The sequence below is a fragment of the Rattus norvegicus genome, chromosome 1 (assembly GCF_021556685.1).
Source record: "Rattus norvegicus strain SHRSP/BbbUtx chromosome 1, alternate assembly SHRSP_T2T, whole genome shotgun sequence".
NCBI lineage: Eukaryota > Metazoa > Chordata > Mammalia > Rodentia > Muridae > Rattus > Rattus norvegicus.
The window spans coordinates 25,218,266-25,244,967 of NC_141534.1; the positions used below are offsets into that span (position 1 = coordinate 25,218,266).

At 36.7% G+C, this 26,702-nt stretch overlaps 1 protein-coding gene across 21 annotated transcripts in view; it reads right to left on the reverse strand.

Annotated features, from left to right (window-relative positions):
• The window catches only part of Trdn (triadin), a 450,291-nt gene that overhangs the window by 44,687 nt on the left and 378,902 nt on the right, over positions 1–26,702 (reverse strand). For 11 of the 21 annotated variants that reach the window (XM_087585476.1, XM_087585483.1, XM_087585455.1 and 8 more), the window contains 5 exon segments: positions 4,125–4,151; positions 3,688–3,717; positions 3,243–3,272; positions 2,787–2,816; positions 48–77 (listed from right to left, as the gene is read on the reverse strand). In XM_087585476.1, coding sequence (XP_087441602.1) covers positions 48–77; positions 2,787–2,816; positions 3,243–3,272; positions 3,688–3,717; positions 4,125–4,151 — 147 coding nt within the window. 21 annotated transcript variants of the gene reach the window in all.

The following is a 26,702-nucleotide window of genomic DNA, read 5'->3' on the forward strand; positions in this document are numbered from 1 at the left end:
AAATAAATGAATAAATAAATTAGTGGAAGAAAATAAAATACTGTCACCTAGTTTTGCTTCCTTCTTAACTTGAGGCTCTGAAAAAGAGAAAGATAAAAACAGAAAAAAATTCTAAAATGTAAGCTGAAGCAAAAAATTATCATTTCCAATAATTTGTATTTATTTTTCTCCATAAAAATAAAGAATTTTGCTAAGAATCCATTTTATGGTGCTTTGTTAAAGGAGAATCATTAAGCATAGTAGTTAAAACTTGCTATGCACTTGTCTGTCATTAATCTGTTGTTCTTAAAATGTGCCTCAGGTGAACAGATACTTGGAAATGTCTCGGTTTCAAGCTACCTACAAGAAATAGTTCCAAAATAGGATTAAGCAAAACATTTCAGAAATAAAATTGGAAGAAGCTGTTTCAAGTCTAACAGATCTTTGGGAAATTTAGAAATCCAGGTATATTATGATTTTTATGTATTCCTAAAGACAGGTTGAGTCTTTGGCATCAATATCTGTGAAATGACATTACTGAAAACATGGTTAATACAGATATAATAATTAATATGAGATGCAAACTTATTAGGACAGCATGTGTCCTCTTAAGAGATAGAGAGGGAGAAAGATATGTGACAATGGTGGTGGAGATTGACATCATGAGTTTAAATTCGAAGGAATTCATCAACTTCTGGTAACCACTAAAGGAAGAGGCAAGGAAGACATCTCTGCTAAGCTCGGAAAAGGAGTGTTGTTCACTTTGCAGAACTATGGTGGGATATACACGCTGCTTCAAGAACGAATCTGAACTATCTTACTCCATTCACAGAAACTCACAGACTGCATTAGGTTGTAGAATACTGCTCTGCTGTAACAAGTGAAAATTTTGAAGTAGTCTGTGGGAGACATATTGGGGAGATACTGCAACATTATTGGAAATATTTGATATGAGTCTAGATTGCCTTGAAGAGACTAATATTTGCTTACTACTGACAATAAAGACAGTTGTGGAAAGAATTAAGAAATAGTCTATCATGTACTAGAGTCCCACATCTGCCTATGACTCCTTTATCTAGGAAGTTATCTTCAACTTCCTAGTCTCACCTGACCTTCCTTTTCTGGTTTCCAGAGTTAGATATCTAAGATATCTATACAAAATCTGTCTCCTCTGGCCTTGTTGTTAATGTTTTTGTTGGTGGTTGATGTTTTGAATATTCTACTCCCCCGGACAATCACATAGTGGTTATTTTATATGGAAATAAAGCCATGTATCAGAGTGAAAAATGTCCAAGACAAGAGCTAGTTGCTAGCACATTCTAACATGGTGGTTGCTCCTGCATCCTCTGGAGAGGAGGGTTGTCGTGTCACTGCATGACAGAAGTAGAAATAGAGCAAGCATGCAAGGAGAAACTACATAAGAGCCTTGATCTCATTCTTGAAACAAGAAACTTCAGTGTCTAATCACCAGTTTGTGGCCATGGCCTAATCCTGTCATATTGATAATGCCAGGGCTTTGAAAGAACACATCCAAAGTAAAGCAAATTTACTGCTGTAAATACAGGCAACATGCTGCATGGAGCAGAAATGCTAAAGGAGACTCTTGCTTTGCCAAGCATCAAATCAACATGATTAAGGTTGATTACAAGAAACTACGGGAATGTGTAGGCCTCTGTAAAATCAATCAAGAGGGGAAGCCAGAGAAAGCAGTTGTTTGCAGTTGTGTAATACTTAAGGACTATGGCAAGGAATCTCAGGCCAAGAATGTCATCAAGGAGTACTTCAAATCCAAGAAATGAATAAATGACATTTTTACTCAAAAAAAAAATCCAGATAGAAAATGTAACTGCACTAATGGGGGCAGATAAAATAAATGAAGAGGTGACTAAAAAGGGGGACAAATTCTTCTGTAGGAAGGGTAGGGCCACTATCTCATGAAGCCTACAGGACAAAGGACAGATCCAGAGAGAATATTAAGACTTGATGTTAACCAAAATTGAAAACTTGTTTACAAAACAAATCTTCATTTTTCTTTCTAATTTTTCCACTTGGAGTGAGAATGGCTGTCTTATTTTATTTGGAAACAGATTATTATGTACTCAGAGGTACACAAGTAAAAAATACTTATATCATTTTTTCTTTCCCCAAAGCTGATGTAGATCACCTAAATGACATGACATCTGGAAATGTAATCAAATAAAATTAAGTGTAATTGAAATTAACAGACAGAAATACAGTAGATGTTATAGTAATTAAGATTTGACATTTTACGTATGGTATAAATATATTTGAACATAGGAAAGACATGAATTTTGGCAGGATATGGGACAGGCTTTAATAGATTGTGTGTACTCCAAAAGAAGTATATGTTCATATCCTAATCTCTAAAACCTGAAAATGTTATCCTATTTTGAAATATGCTTCCTGCAGATGTAATTAGTTAGGATGTGACAACGGAGGTGTAGGTAGGTCCTTCATTAACTGTGACTGGTATTCTTAAGAGGAAAACAGCTAAGATAAAGATTCTCATGGAAAAGATGGCCAAGTAACCATGGAAACAGAAGTTAGTCTCTGGGTGGTGGAGCACAGCAAGAATAAGCATTAGCAGTCCAAAGAGGCAAGGATGAATTTTTCTCTGTGGGTTTCAGGAAAATATGGATCAACCAACCCATTGATTTTGGATTTTTAGACTCCAGTAAGTATATACAAACATACATACATACATACATACATACATACATACACACACACATATAATATATATATGTATATATATAATATATATACACACACACACATACACATACCTGACTTCTCTTCTTTTTTTAGTTGTGTCTCTAAAAATGTAAGTAATAATGGTTATACAATGATGTCAATCAATTTATATAACATCACTTATATTTTAATTATATCTGTATATGTATGAAAATTACATATATATGTATTATTAATATATTATACTAGTGTGTTTTTCTAAAAAATATCTTGGATGCATAGCATTATTGTTGTATATTGTCCCTCAATAAAATAAATAATATGTCTTTGTAATTATCCAAGTACATTTTATGTATAAATGGATATCGTAGAACTATAGTGAAGCTAGAAAGACAGTTTTTAGAAACAGTAGCATAACAATCTTTTCTATAAAAGATTATTGTTTTTTAATGTTTTGGGTGATATTTACCATTACATTTCAAAAAGATGTGCTATTATTCATTATAAATACAGAATGCATGCATAAGCTTATACATTAAAATACATACCCAACTTCACTTCTTTTTTTGGTTGTGGCTCTAAAAATGTAAGTAATAATGGTTATATAATAATATGAATCAGTTTGTATAACATCAATTATATATCTCTAATACAAAAGCTATATATATTATTAATATATTATACTAGTGTCTTTTTCTAAAAATTGATATATTCAATGCATAGCATTATTGTTTTATATCATCCCTCAACAAATAAATAATATGTCTTTGTAATAATCCAAGTACATTTTTGATGTATAAATGAATACCGTAGGACCGTAACGAAATCAAAAAGACTATCGTTCAAAACAGCAGCATAACAATCTCTTTCATAAGAGATTATTGTTTTTTAATGTTGTTTTGGATAATATTTACCATAACATTTTAAAAAGATGTGCTATTATTCATTATATATACAGAATACATGCATAAGCTTATACATTAAAATACATACCGGACTTCTCTTCCTTTTTTAGTTGTGGCTCTAAAAATGTAAGTAATAATGGTTATACAATGATATCAATCAATTTATATAACATTGATTATATTTTAATTTGTCATATTTTAACCAACTATGTTTTCTTTGTAGTTGTGTAGGAGACACAGAATAAAAGCCCTTCCCTCTAAATGGTAATATGAATTGTTTTGAATAAACACGGAAAAACAAGCAAGAGCTTTTAGTGACAGTCGTACAAAATTCTATTTCCAGTGAATAATTCAGCATAGCATAATTTCAGAAATATAATTGGATAATATGCATATATTAGGAAAGCACCCAGCTAGGTTTCAGAAAAATATTTAAAATGGACTCAGAGAGATATATAAGAACCATGCATTTAATATTTTTCTACTAATTTATTTATTCATTAATTGTATATGCTAATAACATACGTGGTAGTTTAGGCTTTACATCTTTGCCTAAAGAAAGTTGAAAAAAATAAAAATTTGTTATTATTTGTTGTATATATTGAATTATTATTATTCAGTATCTTAAATTGCCAGATATATCAAAAAAAGCAAAACAATATAGACTTCAGCTATCTTTCTTAACTGAGTTCTTACATTTTTATTTATTGCTTATGATGAAGATACTAATTGATGACTCATTTACTTTATAGAACTCTTAGTGTAATCATATTCATTAATAACATTAGGACATTTATCAACTCTTGTGCAAGTGTTATCTTTCTATATAAAGTTAAGGGAAAAAGCATATCCAATTTAATTTTGACACCCATTAATTTTTTTAAATTTTTAATCCATCATGGTACTAGAAAAAGAGTTCAAAGATTTTAAATTTTTGTTCAATTTATTGACATGCTATCTGACTTCAATGATTTCTACTTACTTGGAAATTTTATGTATAGGTGCATTTATTAAGACTAAGCACCCAGTATAAGGATTAGCAGATTTCTGTAGAAGGTTAGATAGTCTGTATCGTCAGCTTTTACCTCATTACATCCCATCCATCTATAGTTTTAAGGTACAAAAAGGTATTTTGGATAAATATATTAAATTGTGAATGAAGAAATTTCATGCTCTATATTGATCTCAGACTTTCTGATCACCTTATATATGATAAATACAGAATTCATTCTATAATGCCTAATGTTTATCTTTTATTGAATTGTTTCAATTTGAATTTAAAGTAAAAAGGTAAAGTTCTATGTAGTAATAGGAAATGAAATGTTCATGAATTTATGATACACATAATTCACGTAATTTTTTACTTTAAAGAAACACGTGTTCAAACACTGGGTTTAAAACATTGAAATTTTAAGACAATTTAGGCAATTCAAAGACAATTAGAGACTTATCAAATTTAAGAATGTAATATCATTTTATGAATATAAAGTGTGTAGAAGTTTTCTCTGAAAGAACTGTTTAAGAAACCATGACTAAGACACACATGCATAAGTATATTTATTCATCCATCCATACACACATACAAACACACATGCATGCATGCATACATACATACAAACATCTGTACATAATGCACATTTCAAAGTTAACATAAAATATGTTTCTCTATGTCTCTTTCCAATCATTCCTGATGTTTTATTCATCTCTCCACATTTTCTCCTTCAGTTTCCCACTAACCTCATTGATAAATAAATTACCCTCCAGAATTTCCCATTTCTGACTTCCTAGCACCTGAGTCTAAATATCACTCCTTGCTACAGCTCCATTTATCCCTACCCTGTTCCATGTTTTACCTTTCTGGTATTTGTGGTTACTCAAGATTCTATGGCCATAAATAGATTTGAAGCTAGAATACACATGTAACAACTAACACACCATGATTAGTTTTATGTTATAAATAAGGATGCAGTAGTGGTAGTTACATATCAGTGTTAATCAACAGACAGCTAAAGACCCAGCTCTACCACTCTTGGGCATATACCCAAAAGATGCCCCACCACACTACAGGGGCATGTGTTTTACTAGGTTCAAAGTGGCCTTATTTGTGATAACCAGAAACTGGAAACAACTGAGATGTCCCACAATTGAAGAAAGGATACAGAAAATGTAGTTCATTTACGTAATGGAATACTACTCAACTATTAAAAATGAGTTTTGCAAGCAAATGAATGGAACTAGAAAATATCATCTTGAGTGAGGTAACTCAGACCCAAAAGGAAATGATGGTATGTAGTCACTAATAATCACTAATAAGTGGATATTAACCAAAAAAGTACAGAATATTCAGGATACAGTCCACAAAACTCAAAAGGTTAACAAGTCAAAGGGCCCAAGTGAGGATACCTCAATTCCACTTGGCGAAGAGAAGAAAGCAATCAAGAGCGAGCAGAAGGAGGGAGGGGAAAAAGGTGAACATGACCAGGTGTTGGGGCGGGGACAGGAGTGAAGCCATGAGGACCAACAGAAAGAATGGAAACAGGCAAGCTTGGGAGATAGGAGGTGGGAGAACCGTATAGAATGAACCAGAGCTAAGGGAGGTGAGAAAAGGTCAGCACTTAAAGGGAGGGGCCTTGGATGAAATTCTCAACAGTGGGGAGTGGGAACTTGTAGAGTCCACCTCCAGTAGAAAGGCAGAATATCAAATGGCGGGATGGGCTTGGCCTCCCATAGTCAAAAACTCTGACCCAGAATTGTTCCTGTCTAAATGAACTGGAGGGACAAAAATGAAGAAGAAACTGGGGGAAAGGAGGTCTGGTGAGCTGCCTAAATTGCCAGCCATATGAAGGGGAGGCTCCAAGGTCTGATACTATTACTGATGCTATGGTATACTTACAGACAGGAGGTTAGCATGGCTGCCCTCTGAGAGGCCCAAAAGGCAGCCGAAAGAGTCAGATCCAGATACTTACACCCAACAAATTGACAGAAGTGGGGTACCCCTTTGGTTGAATTAGGGAAAATCTGAAAGAAGCTGAAGAGGAGGGTTACCCTATAGGAAAAACATCAGTCTCAACTGACTTGGATCCCCAAGATCTCTAAGATCTTGAGCCACCAACTAGGCAGCATACACTAGCTGATATAAGGTCCTTGACACATTCACAGCAAATAACTGCCTGGTCTAGCCTCAGTGAGAGAAGATGTACCTAACCCTTAAGAGACGTGAGACCCCAGTGAGTGAGGAGGTATGGTAGGGTGAGGGTGGGAGTAAATCCTCCTGGAGATGGGGGAGGAGGAATGGGATGAGGAGCAGCCAGAGGATGGACCAGGAGGGTGATAACAACTGGACTGTGTAAAAAGATTTAATAGTAGTAGTAGTAGTAGTAGTAGTAGTAGTAGTAGTAGTAGTAATAATAATAATAATAATAATAATAATAATAATAATAACAACAACAACACATCAATAGATATCACTAAAGGTTTACTCAATAGGAGTAAAGTCTTTCCTGGCACTGTAAACCTAGCCAGCTATGCATGGCTGATGAGGTAATGGACCCTAATAGAGAACCAAGCATAACCACATTCCTTCACCAGTATAATTCCTAACTCCATTCTAAATGTTCATTTTTGTCTCACCCATCATAAAAGGTTTTTCTTTGAGCAACAGATGGATCCAGGGGACCAGGAAATTGAGTAAGATAGAGTTTTCTGGATTAAAGTGCCAGAAGACCAGGGCTTCAGTAATGAGATATTTTCTTCTATATATGACAAGGAGTGAAACCCATACAATTTAACAATAAAGTCACTACAGAAGACCTAAACAATGAACCGTTAATTAACACCAGTTAATCTCTAATATAAATATGGGAAATCTCACAAGGCCCCTCCCCTAAACGAATAGCTACAAGAAATCCATGACTGCCGAGAGGGGTATAATCATTCTTCACCAGGGATGAACTCCCTGATTGGTTAACCAAAACTGTCATCCTTAAATGGATATACAGATAGCAAGATAGCAACACTGTATGGATTCAGTGAGCTTGTATGGATTCAGTGAGATGTATTTATATATGACAATAATAAAAGAAGAGGTTATAAAGATGAGAGAGAATGGTCAGGGTAGAAGTGGAAGCTGGAGGAGTACCTGAGATAGAAATAAAATAAATATAGTTCTTATGTAAAACTATATAAATTCAAACATAAAATAAGCAAATAAATGCTAATAAAAGCCTTCTAAATTTATCCAAAACATACTGAAGTTTGATAAACATTCTTCAATAACCATGGTTGAAGTTGCTCATAGCATTGATTTAGCACACACCCACAGTTCTTTTCCACAGTTATGTTTCTTTATTGTAATTGTGAATAAACAGAATTTAATTAAGAGCCAGAGAAAAAGCTCTTAGTTTACTGGTTATAAATGAATAATGCTAAAAAATTAAATGACAAGAGCCAGCTTTCATTTTGCTAATTGTTTGTATAGTTAAAGAAGAGAGATGGGAGGGGGAACTAAGAGAACAGTAGCAGGTACTGGAGGGAACAGGAGAGAGTTAAAAAGGGCCAGAAAATTGAATAAAAATATGTAGCGGGGCGGGGGTGAGGAAGTGAGGATACCCAATGGAGGGTCCCAGGTGCCAGGGAAATGAGAAGCTCCCAGGACCCAATGGGATGATTTTAGCATAGAAGAGGAGACAGAACCTGTAGACACCACCTCCAGTAGATATGCACATCCACCGGTCATGGAATAGAGCCACACACCTATCTCAAAGTTTTAAGCCCAGAAATGTTCCTGTCCAAAGGAAGAACAGGGCCAAAATGACTGAAGGATGGGCCATCCAAGGACTACCCCACCTGAGGATCCATCCTATCAGCAGACACCAAAGCTGACACTGTAGTCCTTGCCAGGAGGCACTTGATGACAGGGACCCTGTATGGCTGCTCTTTGGGAGGTTCAATCAGCTACTGACCAATGCAGATGTAGATGCTGGGAGCCAACCATCAGACTGAGCTCAGGGACCCTTGTTGGGGGAGCTGATTAAAGGACTGCAGGAGCTGAGGGGGGATAGTAACCCCACAGGAAGAAGGACATCATTTGGCTGGACCACCTAGTGCTTCCAGGGACTAGACTATCAACTCCAGATATATATGGAGCAGAGAATGATCTTGTCTGACATCAATGGGAGGGGAGACCATGGGTCCTGTGGAGGTTTGATGCCCCAGCATAGGGGGATGCTGGAGGGTTAGGGTGGGAGAGGGTGGGTAAGGGAGTACTCTCATAGAGGCAAAGGGGAGGGAGGAGAGGGAGTTTGTGGGATGGGAGGTTTGTGAGAGGAAACTGGGAAGTGGTATATCATTTGAGATGTAAATGAATGGATTGATTTATAACCAAAAATAAAAAATAAAATTTCAGAAAAAAATTTGAGATAGCTCAGTAGTTAAGAGCAACTGATTGCTCTTCCAGAAGTCCTGAGCGCAAATTCCAGCAACCACATGGTGGCTCACAACCATCTGTAATGGGATCTGATGCCCTCTTCTGGTGTGTCTGAAGACAGCTACAGTATACTAATATATAATAAATCAATAAATCTTTTTAAAAATTTTACTAAAAAATAATAAAATGCCTTAAATGTAAGGGAAGCTTTGCAATGTCAAGAATAGTAAAATGCTAAAAAATATTATTATTAGTAGTATTGAAATCTAGGAATAATGTGTTATAAAATCAAATTCATGTAAAGCAAGAATTATTTTTACAATAGAAATCATAGTAACTTTGATTCTTTCAAGTAGGTAGTAATTGATACAATTACATAAGTAATTTTCAATGAGCAAAAATCCAAGGATATACATACTTGTAATTTTGCTCATTTTATTAGTTTCAACTTTATAATTTATTATGTTTTTCCGATTATTTTAGTTAATATAAAAATGTCAATGCAATATTTCTCTTTTTGTTCCTAGTATAAGGACTAAGGTCACAAAAAACAAATTATAAAGTCAGTAATAGGTAATAGTTATAAATCAAAAATATTTTGATTCACACAAATTGTAAGTTATAATGTGATATTAGGGCCACAAAAGTATACAGAGTCAACATTTGCATATTAAAACTTAGAAAGTAGGGTCAAAGTGACAAAATATTTGACATAATACATTTGACAAATACCTTTGACATAATATGTTAAACAGATATGTTTAACGAATGCACTAGTTGGCACAAGCAACTGATAATGAGAATCTATTGGCAGTTGACGCTTTCTGGGTGAGGGAGAATATTAGTTTTGTGGGTCACTGGAAGGGTCACTTTGTAACAACCAACAGTCCCATACACATGCACATAAAGTCCAACATCAATTGGATTTAACTGGCTATTTTATAAAAATGAGAAGGCATAGAGATGAGGATGAATACTGTGTGAGATGGAAGAGAAATGTGGGCTGGATGTTATCATATTTCATTTTATACATATAATATACTTGTATTTACATCTCACTCAATACATTGTAATAACATTTTTAAAAGAAAAGGTTAAAGTTTGTGTCCACTTTTTTGTTCAGAAACAAACTAAAAATTGAGAAAAATATAACTTTAAAGGGACTGATATTACATCCAATATTCCCATATAAATATGGAATACTGATTAAAAAGTAAGCAAAGAAGTGACTGACCTAAACCCTCTGCCTATATGCTACATTGTGTGGCTTGGTCTTCTTGGAGGATTCCTAACAGGGTAACCAAGGGCTGTCTCTGACTCTTTTGTGAGCTCTTGGGACACTTTTCTTCATCCAGTCCAGTAGGAGGGATGGTGCTTAGTCTTACTGCAACTTGCTGTGTCATGTTTGGTTGGTATCCATGGAGGGCAGTGGGGGGCGCCATTTTCTGAATAGAAACAGAGGAGGTGTAGATGGAGATGGGAAAGGAACTGAGAGGAGAAACTACATTTGGGAGGTAAAGACAAATAGTACTAAATGTATGTATAAAAAGTAAGCAAAGTGTTTAAACCAATATTTTTAAAAACAGAGATATAAATGGTCAAAAATATGTGAAAATTGTTGTCTCTATCCATTCAGAAATGCTAATCAATACAATGAGATATCACCCCATACCTATTAAAGTGATGTCATTAAAAAGATGAATACTGATTAGCTAGAAAGGATATGAAGAAAGGGGAACTTTGTCAATTCCTATCAGTCAAAATGTAAGTTAATTTAACTATTTTGGAATATAACATTTTGGAAAATTACTCAAAAACCTAAAAGTAGAACGATAAAGTGATCCCAGTTGCAGGTATATATCCTTAGGAACTGACACATTCATGTTGAGGAGAATAATTTCACTCCTGTTTGAACATTATATACCCTATTTTCAACATATTCACAAAGAAATCTTGATACGCAATCAAATAGGTGTTCAGAGAAAGGTCAATAGATAATGAAAACTTCGCCAAAGAACACAGTAGAATACTATAAAGCTTTCGAGAAGAAGATTATCATTACTATATCTTTTATGAGAATATAGATGGAGACTGAAGACATTGTGTCAAACAAGCAGTGCATCCCAGGAAAAGAAATATAACCATATTAGGTAGGTGAGGCAAATACTCAAAGACTGTATTAACCACAAAAGCATACTTATTGTTATTATCTGCTAAGAATTAATAAATATTTACAATTGAAAGAAAGGTACATAGGAATACTGATAGTATACGTTAACTTTAAAAGTGAATTAATTTGGTGGGGAAGAGAGCAGGCCACTCAGGAGTGCAGACATCCCGAGGACACAGGACAGACTGCCACCTCTGCATACCTCGGCCCACATCCCTGGTCCAAGGGGAAACTGCACAGTGCCTCAAGAGAGAGGGATATAGGAACAGACAGCCACCAGTACCCGGTTCTGGTCTGCGCCCAGACCAAACTGATCTTGCCAAACAGCTCCCTGCACCCAAATCCAGTGGGGGAGAGAGCTGGAACCTCAGAAGTATGGATACCCCTGAAAAGTCAGGAGAATATCCTCTGCCCACAGTGCAGACCCAAGAGGGAATCACATAGTGCCAACGGTGTCTGCTAGGTGCCAGGACCAAAACAAGCAATCAGGGGCAGGACCCTTTGATTCCTGCCTGCACCTAGAGCTGAAAGACAGTCTCCAGGAGCACTGCCACAGCTTAGAGTAGGGCACCTGTTCTCAGGAAAGGCTGAAAGAAAACAGGAAAACAGTTCTACAGGAGTGCTGACACAGAGACCTACAACAGGGCCAAGTCACTCCCAGAAACAGCAAACAAGCAAACATCAGAGACAACCCAATGGCTAGAGGCAAGCACAGGAACCTAAGCAACAGAAACCAAGACTACTTGGCATCATCAGAGCCCAGTTCTCCCACCAAAGAAAATACTGGATTTCCAAACACACCAGAAAAGCAAGATTTCGATTTGAAATCACATTTTTTGTTAATGATAGAGGACTTTAAGAAAGACATAAAGAACTCCCTTAGAGAGGTGCAGGAAAGCACAAGTAAACAAGTAGAAGCTCTTAGAGAGGAATCACAAAAATCACTGAAAGAAAAACACAACCAAAACAGTTGAAGGTATTGAAAATGGAAATAGAAACAATAAAGAAAGCACAAAGGGAGACAACCCTGGATATAGAAAACCAAAGGAAGAGACAAGGAGCCAACAGAATACAAGAGATAGAAGAGAGAATCAAAGGGCAGAAGATACCATAGAAAACATCAATACCACTGTCAAAGATAATGTAAAACACAAAAAGCTCCTAGCCCAAAGCATACAGGAAATCCAAGACATAATGAGAAGATCAAACCTAAGGATAATAGGTATAGAAGAGAGTGAAGTCTTCCAACTTAAGGGGCCAGTAAATATATTCAACAAAATTATAGAAGAAAACTTCCCTAACCTAAAGAAAGAGATGCCCATAAACATACAAGAAGCCTACAGAACTCCAAATAGATTGGACCAGAAAAGAAACTCCTCCCGACACATAATAGTCAAAACACCAAATGCACAAAACAAAGAAAGAATATTAAAAGCAGTAAGGGAAAAAGGTCAAGTGACATATAAAGGCAGACCTGTCAGAATTACACCAGACTTCTCGCCAGAGACTATGAAAGCCAGAAGATCCTGGATAGATATCATACAAACCCTAAGAGAACACAAATGCCAGCCCAAGATACTATATCCAGCAAAACTTTCAATTAACATAGATGGAAAAACCAAGATATTCCATGACAAAACCAATTTTACACAATATCTTTCTACAAATCAAGCCCGACAAAGGATAATAAATGGAAAACTCCAACAAAAGGAGAGAAACTACACTGTAAAAAAAAGCAAGAATATAATTTCTTTTCAATGAAACCAAAGAGAGACAAACATAATTCTACCTCTAACAACAAAAATAACAGGAAGCAACAATCACTATTCCTTAATATCTCTTAACATCAATGGACTACTCAATTCCCAGTAAAAAGACATAGACTAACAGACTGGATACTTAAAGAGGACCCAGCATTTTGCTGCATGCAGGAAACAACTCAGAGCCAAAGATAAGACACTACCTCAGAGTAAATGGCTGGAAAAGAATTTTCAAAGCAAATGGCCCAAAGAAACAAGCTGGAGTTGCCATTCTAATATCAAATAAAATTCACTTTCAACCAAGAGTCATTAAAAAAGATAAGGAAGGATACTTCATATTCATCAAAGGAAAAAATCCACCAAGATGAACTCTCAATCCTAAATATTTTTGCTCCAAATGCAATGAATATAAAAGAAACCTCACTGAAGTTCAAAGCACACTTTGCACCTCACACGATAATAGTAGGAGATTTCAACACTCCACTCTCATCACTAGACAGATCATGGAACCAGAAACAGAGACGTAGAGAAACTAACAGAAGTTATGAACCAATTGGATTTAACAGATATTTGTAGAACATACCATCCTAAAACAAAAGGATATACCTTCTTCTCAGGACCTCATGGAACCTTCTCCAACATTGACCATATAATTGGTCACAAAACGGGCCTCAGCAGATACAGAAAGATAGAAATAATCCCATGCATCCTATCAGATGACCACACACTAACACTGGTCTTCAGTAACAACAATAATGACAGAAAGCCCACATATACATGGAAGTTGAACAATGCTCTACTCAGTAACCACTTGGTCAAGGAAGCAATAAAGAAAGAAATTAAAGACTTCTTAGAATTTAATGAAAAAGAAGATACAACATTCTCAAACTTATGGGACACAATGAAAGTGGTACTAAGAGGAAAACTCATAGCTCTAAGTGCCTGCAAAAAGAAACAGGAGAGAGCATACGTCAACAGCTTGACAGTACACCTTAAAGATCTAGAATAAATAGACCAAAGAGGAGTAGAAGGCAGGAAATAATCAAACTCAGAGCTGAAATTAACGAAGTAGAAACCAAAATGACTATACAAAGAATCAACAAAAGCAGGAGCTGGTTCTTTGAGAAAATCAACAAGATAGATAAACCCTAAGTCAGACTAACCAGAGGTCACAGACAGTATATCCAAATTAACAAAATCAGAAAGGAAAAGGGAGATATAACAACAGATTCTGAAGAAATTAAAAAAATCATCAGATCCTACTACAAAAAACCCATATTCAATAAAATGGAAAATCTGGAGGAAATGGACAATTTTCTAAACAGATACCAGGTACCAAAGTTAAATCAGAAACAAATAAATCATCTAAACAACCCCATAACTTCCAAAGAAATAGAAGCAGTCATTAAAAGTCTCCCAACCAAAAGACCCCAGGTCCAGATGGGTTCAGTGCAGAATTCTATCGGAACTTCATAGAAGACCTCATAACAATACTATCCAAACTATTCCACAAAATCGAAAAAGACAGAGCACCACCAAATTCCTTCTATGAAGCCACAATTACTCTTATACCTAAACCACACAAAGACTCAACAAAGAAAGAGAACTTCAGACCAAACTCCCTTATGAATATTGATGCAAAATTAATCAAAAAATTCTTGCAAACCAAATCCAAGAACACAACAAAATGATCATCCATCATGATCAAGTAGGCTTCATCCCAGGGATGCAGGGATGGTTTAATATACAGAAAACAAGCAATGTAATCCTAGTGGATTACAAACTCAAAGATAAGAACCACATGATCATTTCATTAGATGCTGAGAAGGCATTTGACGAAATTCAACACACCTTCATGATAAAAGTCCTGGAAAGAACAGGAATTCAAGGCCCATACCTAAACAATAGTAAAAGCAACATACAGCAAGCCAGTAGGTAATATCAAACTAAGTGGAGAGAAACTTGACGCAATCCCACTAAAATCAGGGACTAGACAAGGCTGACCACTCTCTCCCTACTTATTCAATATAGTACTCGAAGTCCTAGCCAGAGCAATCAGACAGCGAAAGGAGGTCAAAAGGATACAAATTGGGAGGGAAGAAATAAAAATATCATTATTTGCAGATGATATGATAGTGTACTTAAGCGACCCCAAAAGTTCCACCAGAGAACTACTTAACCTGATAAACAACTTCAGCAAAGTATTGGGATATAAAATTAACTCAAACAAATCAGTAGCCTTCCTCTACTCAAAGGATAAACAGGCTGAGAAAGAATTTAAGGAAAAAACACCCTTCACAATAGTCACAAATAATAGTCAGTTGGAGTGAGTCTAACCAAACTAGTGAAAGATCTGTATGATAAGAACTTCAAGCCTCTAAAGAAAGAAATTGAAGAAGATCTAAGAAGATGGAAAGATCTCCCATGCTCATGGATTGGCAGGATCAATATAATAAAGATGGCCATTTTGCCAAAACCAATCTACAGATTCAATGCAATCCCCATCAAAATTCTTACTCAATTCTTTATAGAGATAGAAAGAGTAATTTGCAAATTCATTTGGAATAACAAAAAACCCAGGATATCAAAAACTATACGCAACCATAAAAGAACTTTTAGGGGAATCATCATCCCTATTTCAAGCAGTATTACAGAGCAATAGTCATAAAATCTGTATGGTATCGGTACAGAGACAGGTAGGTGGATCAGGGGAACAGAATTAAAGACCCAGAAATGTACCCACACACCTGTTGTCACTTGATCTTTGACAAAGGAGCTAAATCTATCCAATGGAAGAAAGAGTATTTTCAACAAATGTTGCTGGTTCAACTGGAGGTCAGCATGTAGAAGACTGCAAATGGATCCATTCTTATCACCATGTACAAAGTTTAAGTCCAAGTGGATCATGGACCTCCACATCAAATCACATACATTCAAACGAATAGAAGAAAAAGTGGGGAAGAGTCTCGAACACATGGGCATGGGGGAAATTTCCCTGAACAAAACACCAATGGCTTATGCTCTAAGATCAAGAATCGACAAATGGGATCTCATAAAACTGCAAAGCTTTTGTAAAGCAAAAGACACTGTCATTAGAACAAAATAGCAACCAACAGATTGGGAAAAGATCTTTACCAATCCTACATCTGATAGATGACTAATATCCAAAATATACAAAGAATTCAAGAAGTTAGATACCAGAGAGCCAAATCACCCTATTAAAAAAATAGAATACAGAGCTAAACAAAACATTCTCAGCTGAGAATAATCGAATGGCCAAAAAGCACCTAAAGAAATGTTCAACATCCTTAGTCATCAGGGAAATGCAAATCAAAACAACCCTGAGATTCCACCTCACACCAGTCAGAATGGCTAAGATAAAAACTCAGATTACAGCAGATGCTGGCGAGGATGTGGAGACAAAGGAACAATCCTCCATCGTTGGTGGGATTGCAGACTGGTACAATCACTCTGGAAATCAGTCTGGAGGTTCCTCAGAAAATTGGACATTGAACTACCTGCGGACCCAGCTATACTTCTCTTGGGCATATACCTAAAATATCCTCCAATATACAACAAAGACACATGCTCCACTATATTCATAGCAGCCTTATTTCTAATAGGCAGAATCTGAAAGAACCCAGATGCCCTTCAACAGAGGAATGGATACAGAAAATGTGGTACATCTACACAATGGAGTACTACTCAACTATCAAAAACAATGACTTTATGAAATTCATAGGCAAATGGAATGAAGTAGAAAATATCCTGAGTGAGGTTACTCAAACACAGTAAAACACACTTAGTATGCACTCATTGATAAGTGGATATTAGCCAAAAAGCTCAAATTACCCAAGATGCAATCTACAGACCACAGAAAGCTCAAGAAGAAGGAAGACCAAAATGCAGATGCTCCCATTCCTTTTTTTTTTTTTTTGGTTCTTTTTTTCGGAGCTGGGGACTGAACCCAGGGCCTTGCGCTTCCTAGGTAAGCCCTCTACCACTGAGCTAAATCCCCAGCCCCCCATTCCTTCTTAAAAGGGGAAAATATTCATAGGAGGGGATATAGAAGCCATGCTTAGATCAGCGATTCAAGGAATGGCCATTCAGAGCCTGACACACATGTGGCCCATATGTATATACAGCCACCAAAACTATATAAGATTGATAAAGCTAAAAAAATGCATGCAGAAAGGGACTGGATATAGATCTCTCCTTAGAGACACATCTAGAGCACCTCCAATACAGAGGTCAATGCTAGCAGCAAACCACCAAACTGTGAATAGCGCCCCCTTGCGGGGAATTAGAGGAAGTATTAAAAGAGTTGAAGGAGCTTGCAACCCCATAAAAACAAGGCCAACCAACCAGAGCTTCCAGGGACTAAACCACAACCTATAACCCAGGGCTCCAACTGCATATGTAGCAGAGAATAGCTTTGTTGGGGCACCATTGGAAGGGAAAGCCCTTGGTCTTGCCAAGGTTGGACCCCCATTGCAGGGGAACATGAGGGGCAATAAGGAGGATTTATAGGGGGAATACCCGTATGAGGGAGGGGGAGGGCAGGGAATGGGGGCTATGGACAGGAAACTGGGAAGGAGAATAACCTTTGAAATTTAAGAAATATATAACAAAAATTTTAAAAAGTGTGAATCAATTTGAAAGTAAATGGAGTGTTGTCTACTAGGGGGAAACAGATAAAAACCAACATGAAGTGGTGTACACTTATATGCATGGACTTATTGATGTTTAGGAAGTCTGCTTACTCATTCTCTGACAGATTTTCTGCTGTGGAAGTTTGTTTTAAATGTAAGGTCACATTGTCACACCTTCTTTGGAAAGAGACTGGCTCTGTTACAATCTATGACCGAAGCATTTAAAAATACAGCAGAGGTTGTCTCTGCTGGAATATTCCTCTTGGCTGAAAAGGACAGTCTAACAAGCAATCTGTCATTTAAAATTGGCTTGAAGATTAATACCTAAATTGCACACCATATATATTGAATAAGCAATGCACACTTCAGTCAATTTGGAACCTTATCACAACCTAGTACAAGCACTTTTACTCATTTAGTTTCATTTTAACATTCCCCAATATTTTAAATAATATAATAACGGAACTATAAATGTGAGCTAGAAATGGCAATATATGATGATATCTGCTGCACTGAAACAGAAGGTGCTTTCTGATTCATATGTGAATTTGAGCAACCCCTGTGCTTTACATTCCCTAAGGAAGTACTCTCACACAGTGGGGGCTTTGTTTTTAAAGTCTACTAGAATTCCAAAGTTTCCTGGGCTGAAATAATAAATAACCATAACAAAATCAAAAGAATATTTTTAAAGAATTAGGAGGAAATCGTGTGAGAATTAGTATTATTTAATACTGACGGAATTCAGTGAAAAATGTTTCTTTGAAAACTGATTCTTTTTCTCAGGTGATCCATGTAAATTAGTAAAATGGAATTATTTCTTCTTCTTCTTCTTCTTCTTCTTCTTCTTCTTCTTCTTCTTCTTCTTCTTCTTCTTCTTCTTCTTCTTCTTCTTCTTCCTCCTCCTCTTCCTCCTCCTCCTCCTCCACTTCCTCCTCCTCCTCCCCCTTCCTCCTCCTCTTCATTATCCTTTTCCTCTTCCTCCTCTTCCTCCTCTTCCTCGTCTTCCTCCTGCTCCTCCTCCTCCTTCTCTTTTTCTTCCTCCACCTTTCTTCTTATTTATTATATTTAGTCCTAGCTAGCCTGGAACTCATTGTAACCCAAGCTGTCCTTGAATTCCCAGAGATTCACCTACTGCCTTCCAAGTGGTACAACTAAAGTTATGTACCATCACATCTGGTATAGAACTCATTTTTTGTATAATTTTTGAGGTTATAGTTTGATTACATTTTCCATCTCCTTCTCTCCCTCCAAGCCCTGTCACATACTCCTCTCCTCTCTTCTTCAAATTCATGTTCTCTGGTTTTTACTACCTGCCATCCAGTGTCAAACTTTCAGCTATGAAATATTTATGTAATTATGCATACTAAATGGGTTATATCTCTGGATATATGTATATACATACATGCATACAATAAAATTAAAACAATTTTTAAAAGAACTTTTACTATCTGTTATGGTAGATAGAAATGTGCTGTGGTAGATATTGTGTGAAAAATGTGATTCATGGATCCACTGCTATTAAAAGCAGTAATATTGGACTGGATGGTAATATAACAGTGGAAAAAATTTTTAACTAAAGCCTGAAGCTGATTTGTCTTTCCTTTTACACTACACAGACACTGTGTCAAATTACTTAGATGACTGTTTTTTAAGTTTCCTGAGATTGTACTGTTCTACAGAAAGTTCCTATGAAATACTTTAGTGAACACCCATCCTACAGTTTTCACAAGTACAGATGGGACCTAGAACATTACCTCTCATATCAGTTGGGGGGACAATTTCAATACTGTGATTTACTCTTCAATGAACTGCAGATGATTCTAAAAATAATTAGCAGGAAATACTTTTTCAATCAAGGATTCAATTTAATAAATTAGAGGAACTTAATAGAGTATCAATTAACCAAAGGTTCCCATACCATTTACAAAAATATAGACAAGGATTCACTTTGCTTATTCACATTCTTTTCTGTGTCTCCTACAACCACTGTCAGCACTTAGCAATGCTTAAGCACTTTACTATTCCAAGACCATCAGCCTCTCACTCTTTATTTATCAACAGAAACCAAACACTTATACATACATTTAGTCTCATGTAAATTTGAGATTTATTTGAATGCCATGCTGTACATATAATTTTCAAAGAAAATGAAAGGGAAGTTGTGTTTATTTCAAATTGCCTTAGATACCTACACTTGATCTTAGCCAAAAGGCCGAGAAGCGATTGCCTTAGATACCTAAAATTCTGGATGTAAAGTTTGTTTTAAAATTCATCATGTCTTTTATCAACATACAAGTTGGTCTAGAATCAGAAACCTTTGGACTAAAAATGATATTTTTAGCAAGTTGGTGTTTTAAATCTTTTTTTTTCAGTATAGCATAGCAAACCACCAAATTCTTAAATGACAAGTTACTAAGCCTGCTTGGTTTACTTTTACCTAAAGTTTATCGTTTATCTAAAAAATTTCTGCTATGGCATACTTAACTAGCTTGTAAAATGAGTTGAAAATGGGGAAAATCATTTTTAGTGTAGTGTGTTAAGGAGTTGACCTTTTGAAATTCTCACAAACTAGTATGGCATAAAATTTAAAAATTGTAGTTTTGTTTTTGAAGGAGTGAAGCATCCACACTTTTGTCTTCCTTTTTGTTAAGCTTCAAATGCTCTGTGAGTTGTGTGTATGCTGAGCTTTTGGACTAATATCTACTTATCCGTGAGCACATACCATGTGTGGCCTTTTGGGAATGGGTTTTCTTACTGAGGATGATATTTTCTAGTTCCATCCATTTATCTTCAAATTCAAAAGGCATCATTTTTAATAGCTGAGTAGTACTCTGTTGTGTAAATGTACAACATTTTCTGTGTCCATCTATTCTTCTATTGAGGGACATCTGGGTTGTTTCTAGCTTCTGGTTATTATAAAGGCGGCTGCTATAAAATAATTGGGGAGGGTGAGCTGTGAAAAGTACCCCGATTCCTGGTGGAGACAGATTGAATCTCCAGAAACCCTAATAGAGACAGCAGGCACATTCTCAGCCTTCCAGATCAATGCCTCACTAGCTGCAGACTCCCACAAAACCCTGTAGGATATTTGAGACAGACCAGTCACATAGCACAATACCCCAAGCCCCTCCTCCACAGGTGAGGATGTGACCACAAGTCATATAGGCTCAAGACAGATCAGTCATAGAAACAGGACCATGCCCCGAATATGTAGATGAGGTCTTCCCAAGCTCTTAGGCCAAACCAATAGGAAGTACTTGCTGTCAGACACTGGCCCATTCAAAAACTGTATTTAAGACTCGTGTTTAAAATTAAAAGTGTGCAGGAATTATTCCATCATCTGACAGCTTCTATCATGAGAGCTGTAACACCACCACTGGGGAAGAGATCCGCTCTCCTGAAATCATCTCCAGAGTCTCCTGCTGACTCAGCACACCAAGGCAACCGAAGAGGCAGAAAGGAAAAGGACCAGCAGCTAGTGGGGATGGCGGAAACTGTTCCCCCTCCCTGTCTGAGTTCTCTCCCCTTCACCGGAAACTATGCACCTAGCTGAGCGAGAGATTGCTATGGAGAGTCCCGGCACTAGAGCCCCACACATAATAGAGCATGTGTCCTTGTTATATGTTGGAGCATCTTTTGGCTATATGCCCAGTTGGATCTTCAGATAGAAGGGGCAATAAAATCATCAGGAGACCTAAAGGGAGGGAGACCTGGAAGGGAGAGAGGAGGGGGAGGGGAAATGGGGATGGGTGGGATCAGGTATGGGAAGAGAGAGGAGAGTCCAGAGAGTCAGAAAAATTAGTAGAAATATGTAGCAGTAGGAGAGTGGGGGGCAGGGAGAACCACTAGAAAGTCCCAGATACCAGGGAACTGAGGGGGTTCCCAGGACCCAACAGAGATGACATTAGTCAAAAGACCCAACAGATGGGAGATAGAACCTGTAGAGACCACCTCCAGTACATAGTTCTGGCCCCCAGTTGAAGGATGAGGCTATCCACTCATCTCAAAATTTTTAACCCACAATTTTTCCTGGCTAAAGTAAATGCAGGAACAAAAATGGAGCAGTGAAGGAAGAAATGGTCATCCGGAGATGGCCTCACCTTGGTATCCACTTCTTCTGTAGACACCAAACCCCAAATTATTGCTGATGCCAAGAAATGTTGGCTGACAGGAACCTGGTATAGCTGTACTCTGAGAAGCTTTGCCATCTCCCGGCTAACGCAGATGCACATACCCACAGACAAGCATTGCACTGAGCCAGAAGATCCCAGTGGAAGAGTTAAGCCAAGGACTGAAGAAGCTGGACGGGATTCATTCCCATAGTAAGAACAACAATATCAACTAACTGGACCCCCCCCCCCCCGCCCTCTAGCGCTCCCAGTGTCTAAACCACCAACCAAGGAGTAACAGAGGATTATCTTATCTGGCATCAGTGGGAGGGGAGGCTCTTGGGCCTGTGAAGGCTTGATGTCCCACAGAATTCTTAGTATTGTAGGGAGATACTTGAAGGGTGAAACAAAGGGGAGGGGGATGGAATGGGGATTTGTCAAAGAGAGACTGGGAAGTGGGACGACATTTGAAATGAAAATAAATAAAATAACCAATAAAAAATGCAGTTTAGGAACCTGAAATTATAATACATGTACCTTCAGTAGATTTCTTCTTCTTTTTTTTTTAAAGACTTATTCACTTATTATATATAAGTACATTGTAGCTGTCTTCACATACACCAGAAGAGGGAATCGGATCTCTTTACAGATGGTTGTGAGCCACCATGTGGTTGCTGGGAATTGAACTCAGGACCTCTGGAAGAGTAGTCGGGTGCTCTTAACCGCTGAGCCATCTCTCTAGCCCCTTCTTCTTCTTCTTCTTCTTCTTCTTCTTCTTCTTCTTCTTCTTCTTCTTCTTCTTCTTCTTCTTCTTCTTCTTCTTCTTCTTCTTCTTCTTCTTCTTCTTCTTCTTCTTCTCCTTCTCCTTCTCCTCCTCCTCCTCCTCCTCCTCCTCCTCCTCCTCCTCCTCCTCCTCCTCCTCCTCCTCCTCCTCCTCCTCCTCCTCCTCCTCCTCCTTCTTCTTCTTCTTCTTCTTCTTCTTCTTCTTCTTTTGTTTTTTGGTTGTAAACCAGTGTGCTTATTGCTTTAGTCTCTAATATTTAGATATTTTCTAATAGATATTGACAACATGTTTTACAAATTAAATTACAGAATTATATCGTTCAACTATATCTCCAAATCTCTTAGAAAATGAGTTGCAAAAGGCTACCGACTCATCTCAAATTTTTAACCCACAATTGTTCCTGGCTTGTCATTTCTCACAATATGTTCAATCAAACACTGCCTTTACACAAAAATGTTAACCATGATGCAGTATTTTGGGGGGAATATTACCTTAAATAAAAATAATTTGTTTCTTTATTACTATCTGATATCTTATGTAGGCTATATGACATATTTCAAAAGCTTTTGTTAAATTTACATAAGATAAAAATACTGGTATCAGTAATTAAAAATAGAATCCTAAGCATGGCACTATTGAAATGTAAAGGCCCAATTTCGCTTTTGAAACTACAGAATATTCATCTGGTTTATAGCAAAGTTTGTAGTTTATAATCATAGTTGAACTAAAAAAGTCCCTATTAAAGGGATCTGGACTAAATAAAATACCTTTCAATTAAAAGTGACATCACTGTCTTTTAAACAAACTATAGCCTTTACAGTTGAAAAGAATTGTCCTTATTTCTGGTTGGATTAATCAAGAACCATAAGAAACTATAAGTTCTCTTCTACCTACTTCCATTGCTGGGAAAGAAATTAGAAAAACATATCCTTAACAAAGTCACAAATATAAGATATCTTGGTGTGACTCTAACCAAGAAAGTGAAAGATATGTATGATAAGACCTTCAATTCTCTGAAGAAAGATATTGAAGAAGACCTCAGAAGATGGAAAGATCTCCCATGGTCATGGATTGGCAGGATTAATATAGTAAAAATGATCATCTTGCCAAAAGCAATCTACAGATTCTATGCATTCCCCATCAAAATTCAAGCTCAATTCTTCATAGAGTTACAAATGGCAATTTGGAAATAAATTTGGACTAACAAAATAAAACAAGATAGCAAAACTATCTTCAACAATAAAAGAACTTGTTGGGGAATCATCATCCCTGATCTCAAGGTGTAAAACAGAGCAATCATGGTTAAAAATAAAACAAAAACAAAACAAAAAGAACCCCTGCATTTTATTAGTACAGAGACAGGAAGGTAGATCAATGGAATAGAATTAATGACCCAGAAATGCACCCATACATCTGTGGTCACTTGATCTTTGACAAAGGAGCTAAAATTATGCAATAGAAAAAGACAGCATTTTCAACAAAAGAGAAAGTGGGGAAGGGCCTCGAACATATAGGCACAAGGGGAAAATTCCTGAACAGAACACCAATGACTTATGCTCTAAGAACAAGAATTGACAAATGGGAACTCATGATTTGCAAAGCTTCTGTAAGGCAAAGGGCACTGTCAATTGGGCCAAATAATAACCAACCGATTGGAAAAAGTTCCTACATCTGATAGAAGACTAGTATCTAATATATACAAAGAACTCAAGAAGGTAGACTCCAAAACATCAAATAATCCTATTAAAAATGGGGTGCAGTACTAAACAAAAAATTCACAACTGAGGAATACACAATGCCTGAGAAGCACCTAAAGGAATGTATAACATCCTTAGTCATCAAGGAAATGCAAATCAAAACAACTCTGAGATTCCACCTCATACCAGTCAGAAGAGCTAAGATCAAAATCTCAGGTGGCAGTAAATGCAGGCTAGGATGTGGAGAAATAGGAACACTCCTCCACTGTTGGTGGGATTGCAAGCTGGTACAATCACTCCAGAAATCAGTCTGGTGGTTTCCCAGAAATTTGGACATAGTACTACCTGAGGAGCCACTCCTGGGCATACACCCAAAACATGTTCCAACATATAACAAGGACACATGCTACACTATATTCATAGCAGCCTTACTTATAAAGCCAGAAGCTAGAAAGATATGGTAAATATGATATAGAAAATATGGTACATTTACACAATGGAGAACTATTCAGCTTTTAAAAACAATGACTACATGAAATTCTTAGACAAATGGATTGAACTAGAAAATATCATATTGAGTGAGTTAACACAATCCAAAAGCTTGGAATACATAAAAAAATACACAACATATGAAGCTCAAGAAGAATGAAGACCAAAGTGTGGATGCTTCAGTCCTCCTTAGAAGAGAGAACAAAATACTCATAGGAGGAAATACAAGGACAAAAAGTGGAGCATGGCTTGAGGAAGAGGTAATCTAGAGACTGCCACCCCATCCATTCCATATGCAGCCACCAAACCCAGTCACTATTGCTGATTCCAAGAAGTGCTAGCTGACAGGAACCTGAGAGTCTCCTTAGATGTGTCTCTTGAGAGTTTCTGCTATAGCCCTACTGATACAGATAAGGATCTTGCAGCAAACCATTGTACTGAGCAGCGAAAAGACTGAAGGAGCTGAAGGTGTATGCAAGCCAGTACAAAGCACAAAAATGTCAACCAACCAGACCCCACCAGAGCTACCAGGGACTAAACCACCAACCAATGAATACACATGGAGGGACCCTTGACTCCAGCCATATATATAGCAGATGATGGCATTGTCCAGCATCAATAGGAGGAAAAGCCCTTGGTCTGAGTTGGGAGTAGGTGGCTAGGAGTGGGAGCATCCTCACAGAAGCAGGGGATGGGGAGGGATTATGGGAGGAGAGGAGATAACATTTTAAATGTAAATACATAAAATATCCAAGAAAAATAAAATTAAAAAAGAAAAGAAAAAAGTATCGTAATCATGAAAAATAATCAAACGTATTCCTGTTTGAGATGAACATATGTATGTGCTGCTTGGATATGGTTCCTGAACAATCGGTATTTTCTTCTGTGTTCACAAATTGTGAACATTATCCATGAAATTTTTGTGTTTTATTTTCTTTGACTGTTGTTGCATCTCTCTCTCTTTCTCTCTCTCTGTCTCTGTCTCTTACGTGTGTGTGTGTGTGTGTGTGTGTGTTATGTGCATATATGAAATGAACCATGTTTGGAGAGATGGAATGCAGAGGCAGTAGATTATAGTAATCTAGCATCTCACTTGTGGAAGATATTATTTTGTGAAGAAATCTATGGCAGATTTGTGCTGGAGCTTTAAGCAGAAATAGAGGAATGATTAGTTAATGGTTTCATATGTTTTCTCAGAAAGGGATGATCCGTTTGTGTTTTCATATTTTTTCTCAGAAAGAGATGACCAAGTGTTAGAGGCATAATCAAGAAAGACAATGAGTAGAAAGCAAATTTCAGGACACATTGGAGAATACAGAATGTGGTGTCTATATAAATGGTAAGTTCTAAAAATAAAGAAGGGAAAAGGGACTCAGAGAAATTAAATCAGTGCAACTGATTCTGAATCCTGGTTGTCATTTATAGAAATACAGAACAAAAGAAAAGAGACATGGAAGGAATGCTGCTTTTAATTTTAACAAAGTGAGCTACATACAGAATCATTAATGTGATTATATAACACTTAAGTTTTCATTTTCTTAATAAATAAATTGGTGTTTCTTATTTTGGCAAATAATTTCTATTTGAGTCTAAACCATCAATTTTCTAAAGTGTATTGTGTGTATGTATATATTTTAAAGACTTATTTTAATATGAGGATTGATGTGTGTATAAATTTTGAAATGCCTACCCAAATTAAGCAAATTTATATTTTTATCACTTCACAAACAAAAACCATTGTGATATGTATTCAGGTGACAGAAGGAACAAGGTAAATTCTGACATTCCTTTTATGTGGACACTAACATCAGATACCCGTAAGGATTCCATCTTTTTATATGTCACACAGGGAATTCATCTTTCAATGCATGGATCTGGGGGATACCCATACATATCCAGAGAAATTGTGAAGTTGAATGTTTGACTCAAAAAACTCATCTTCTACAACTGAGCCTTAGTATTCTTTATGACCATTTCACCATGCCATTTGCAAAATTTCAACACTGAAGTATCTTTT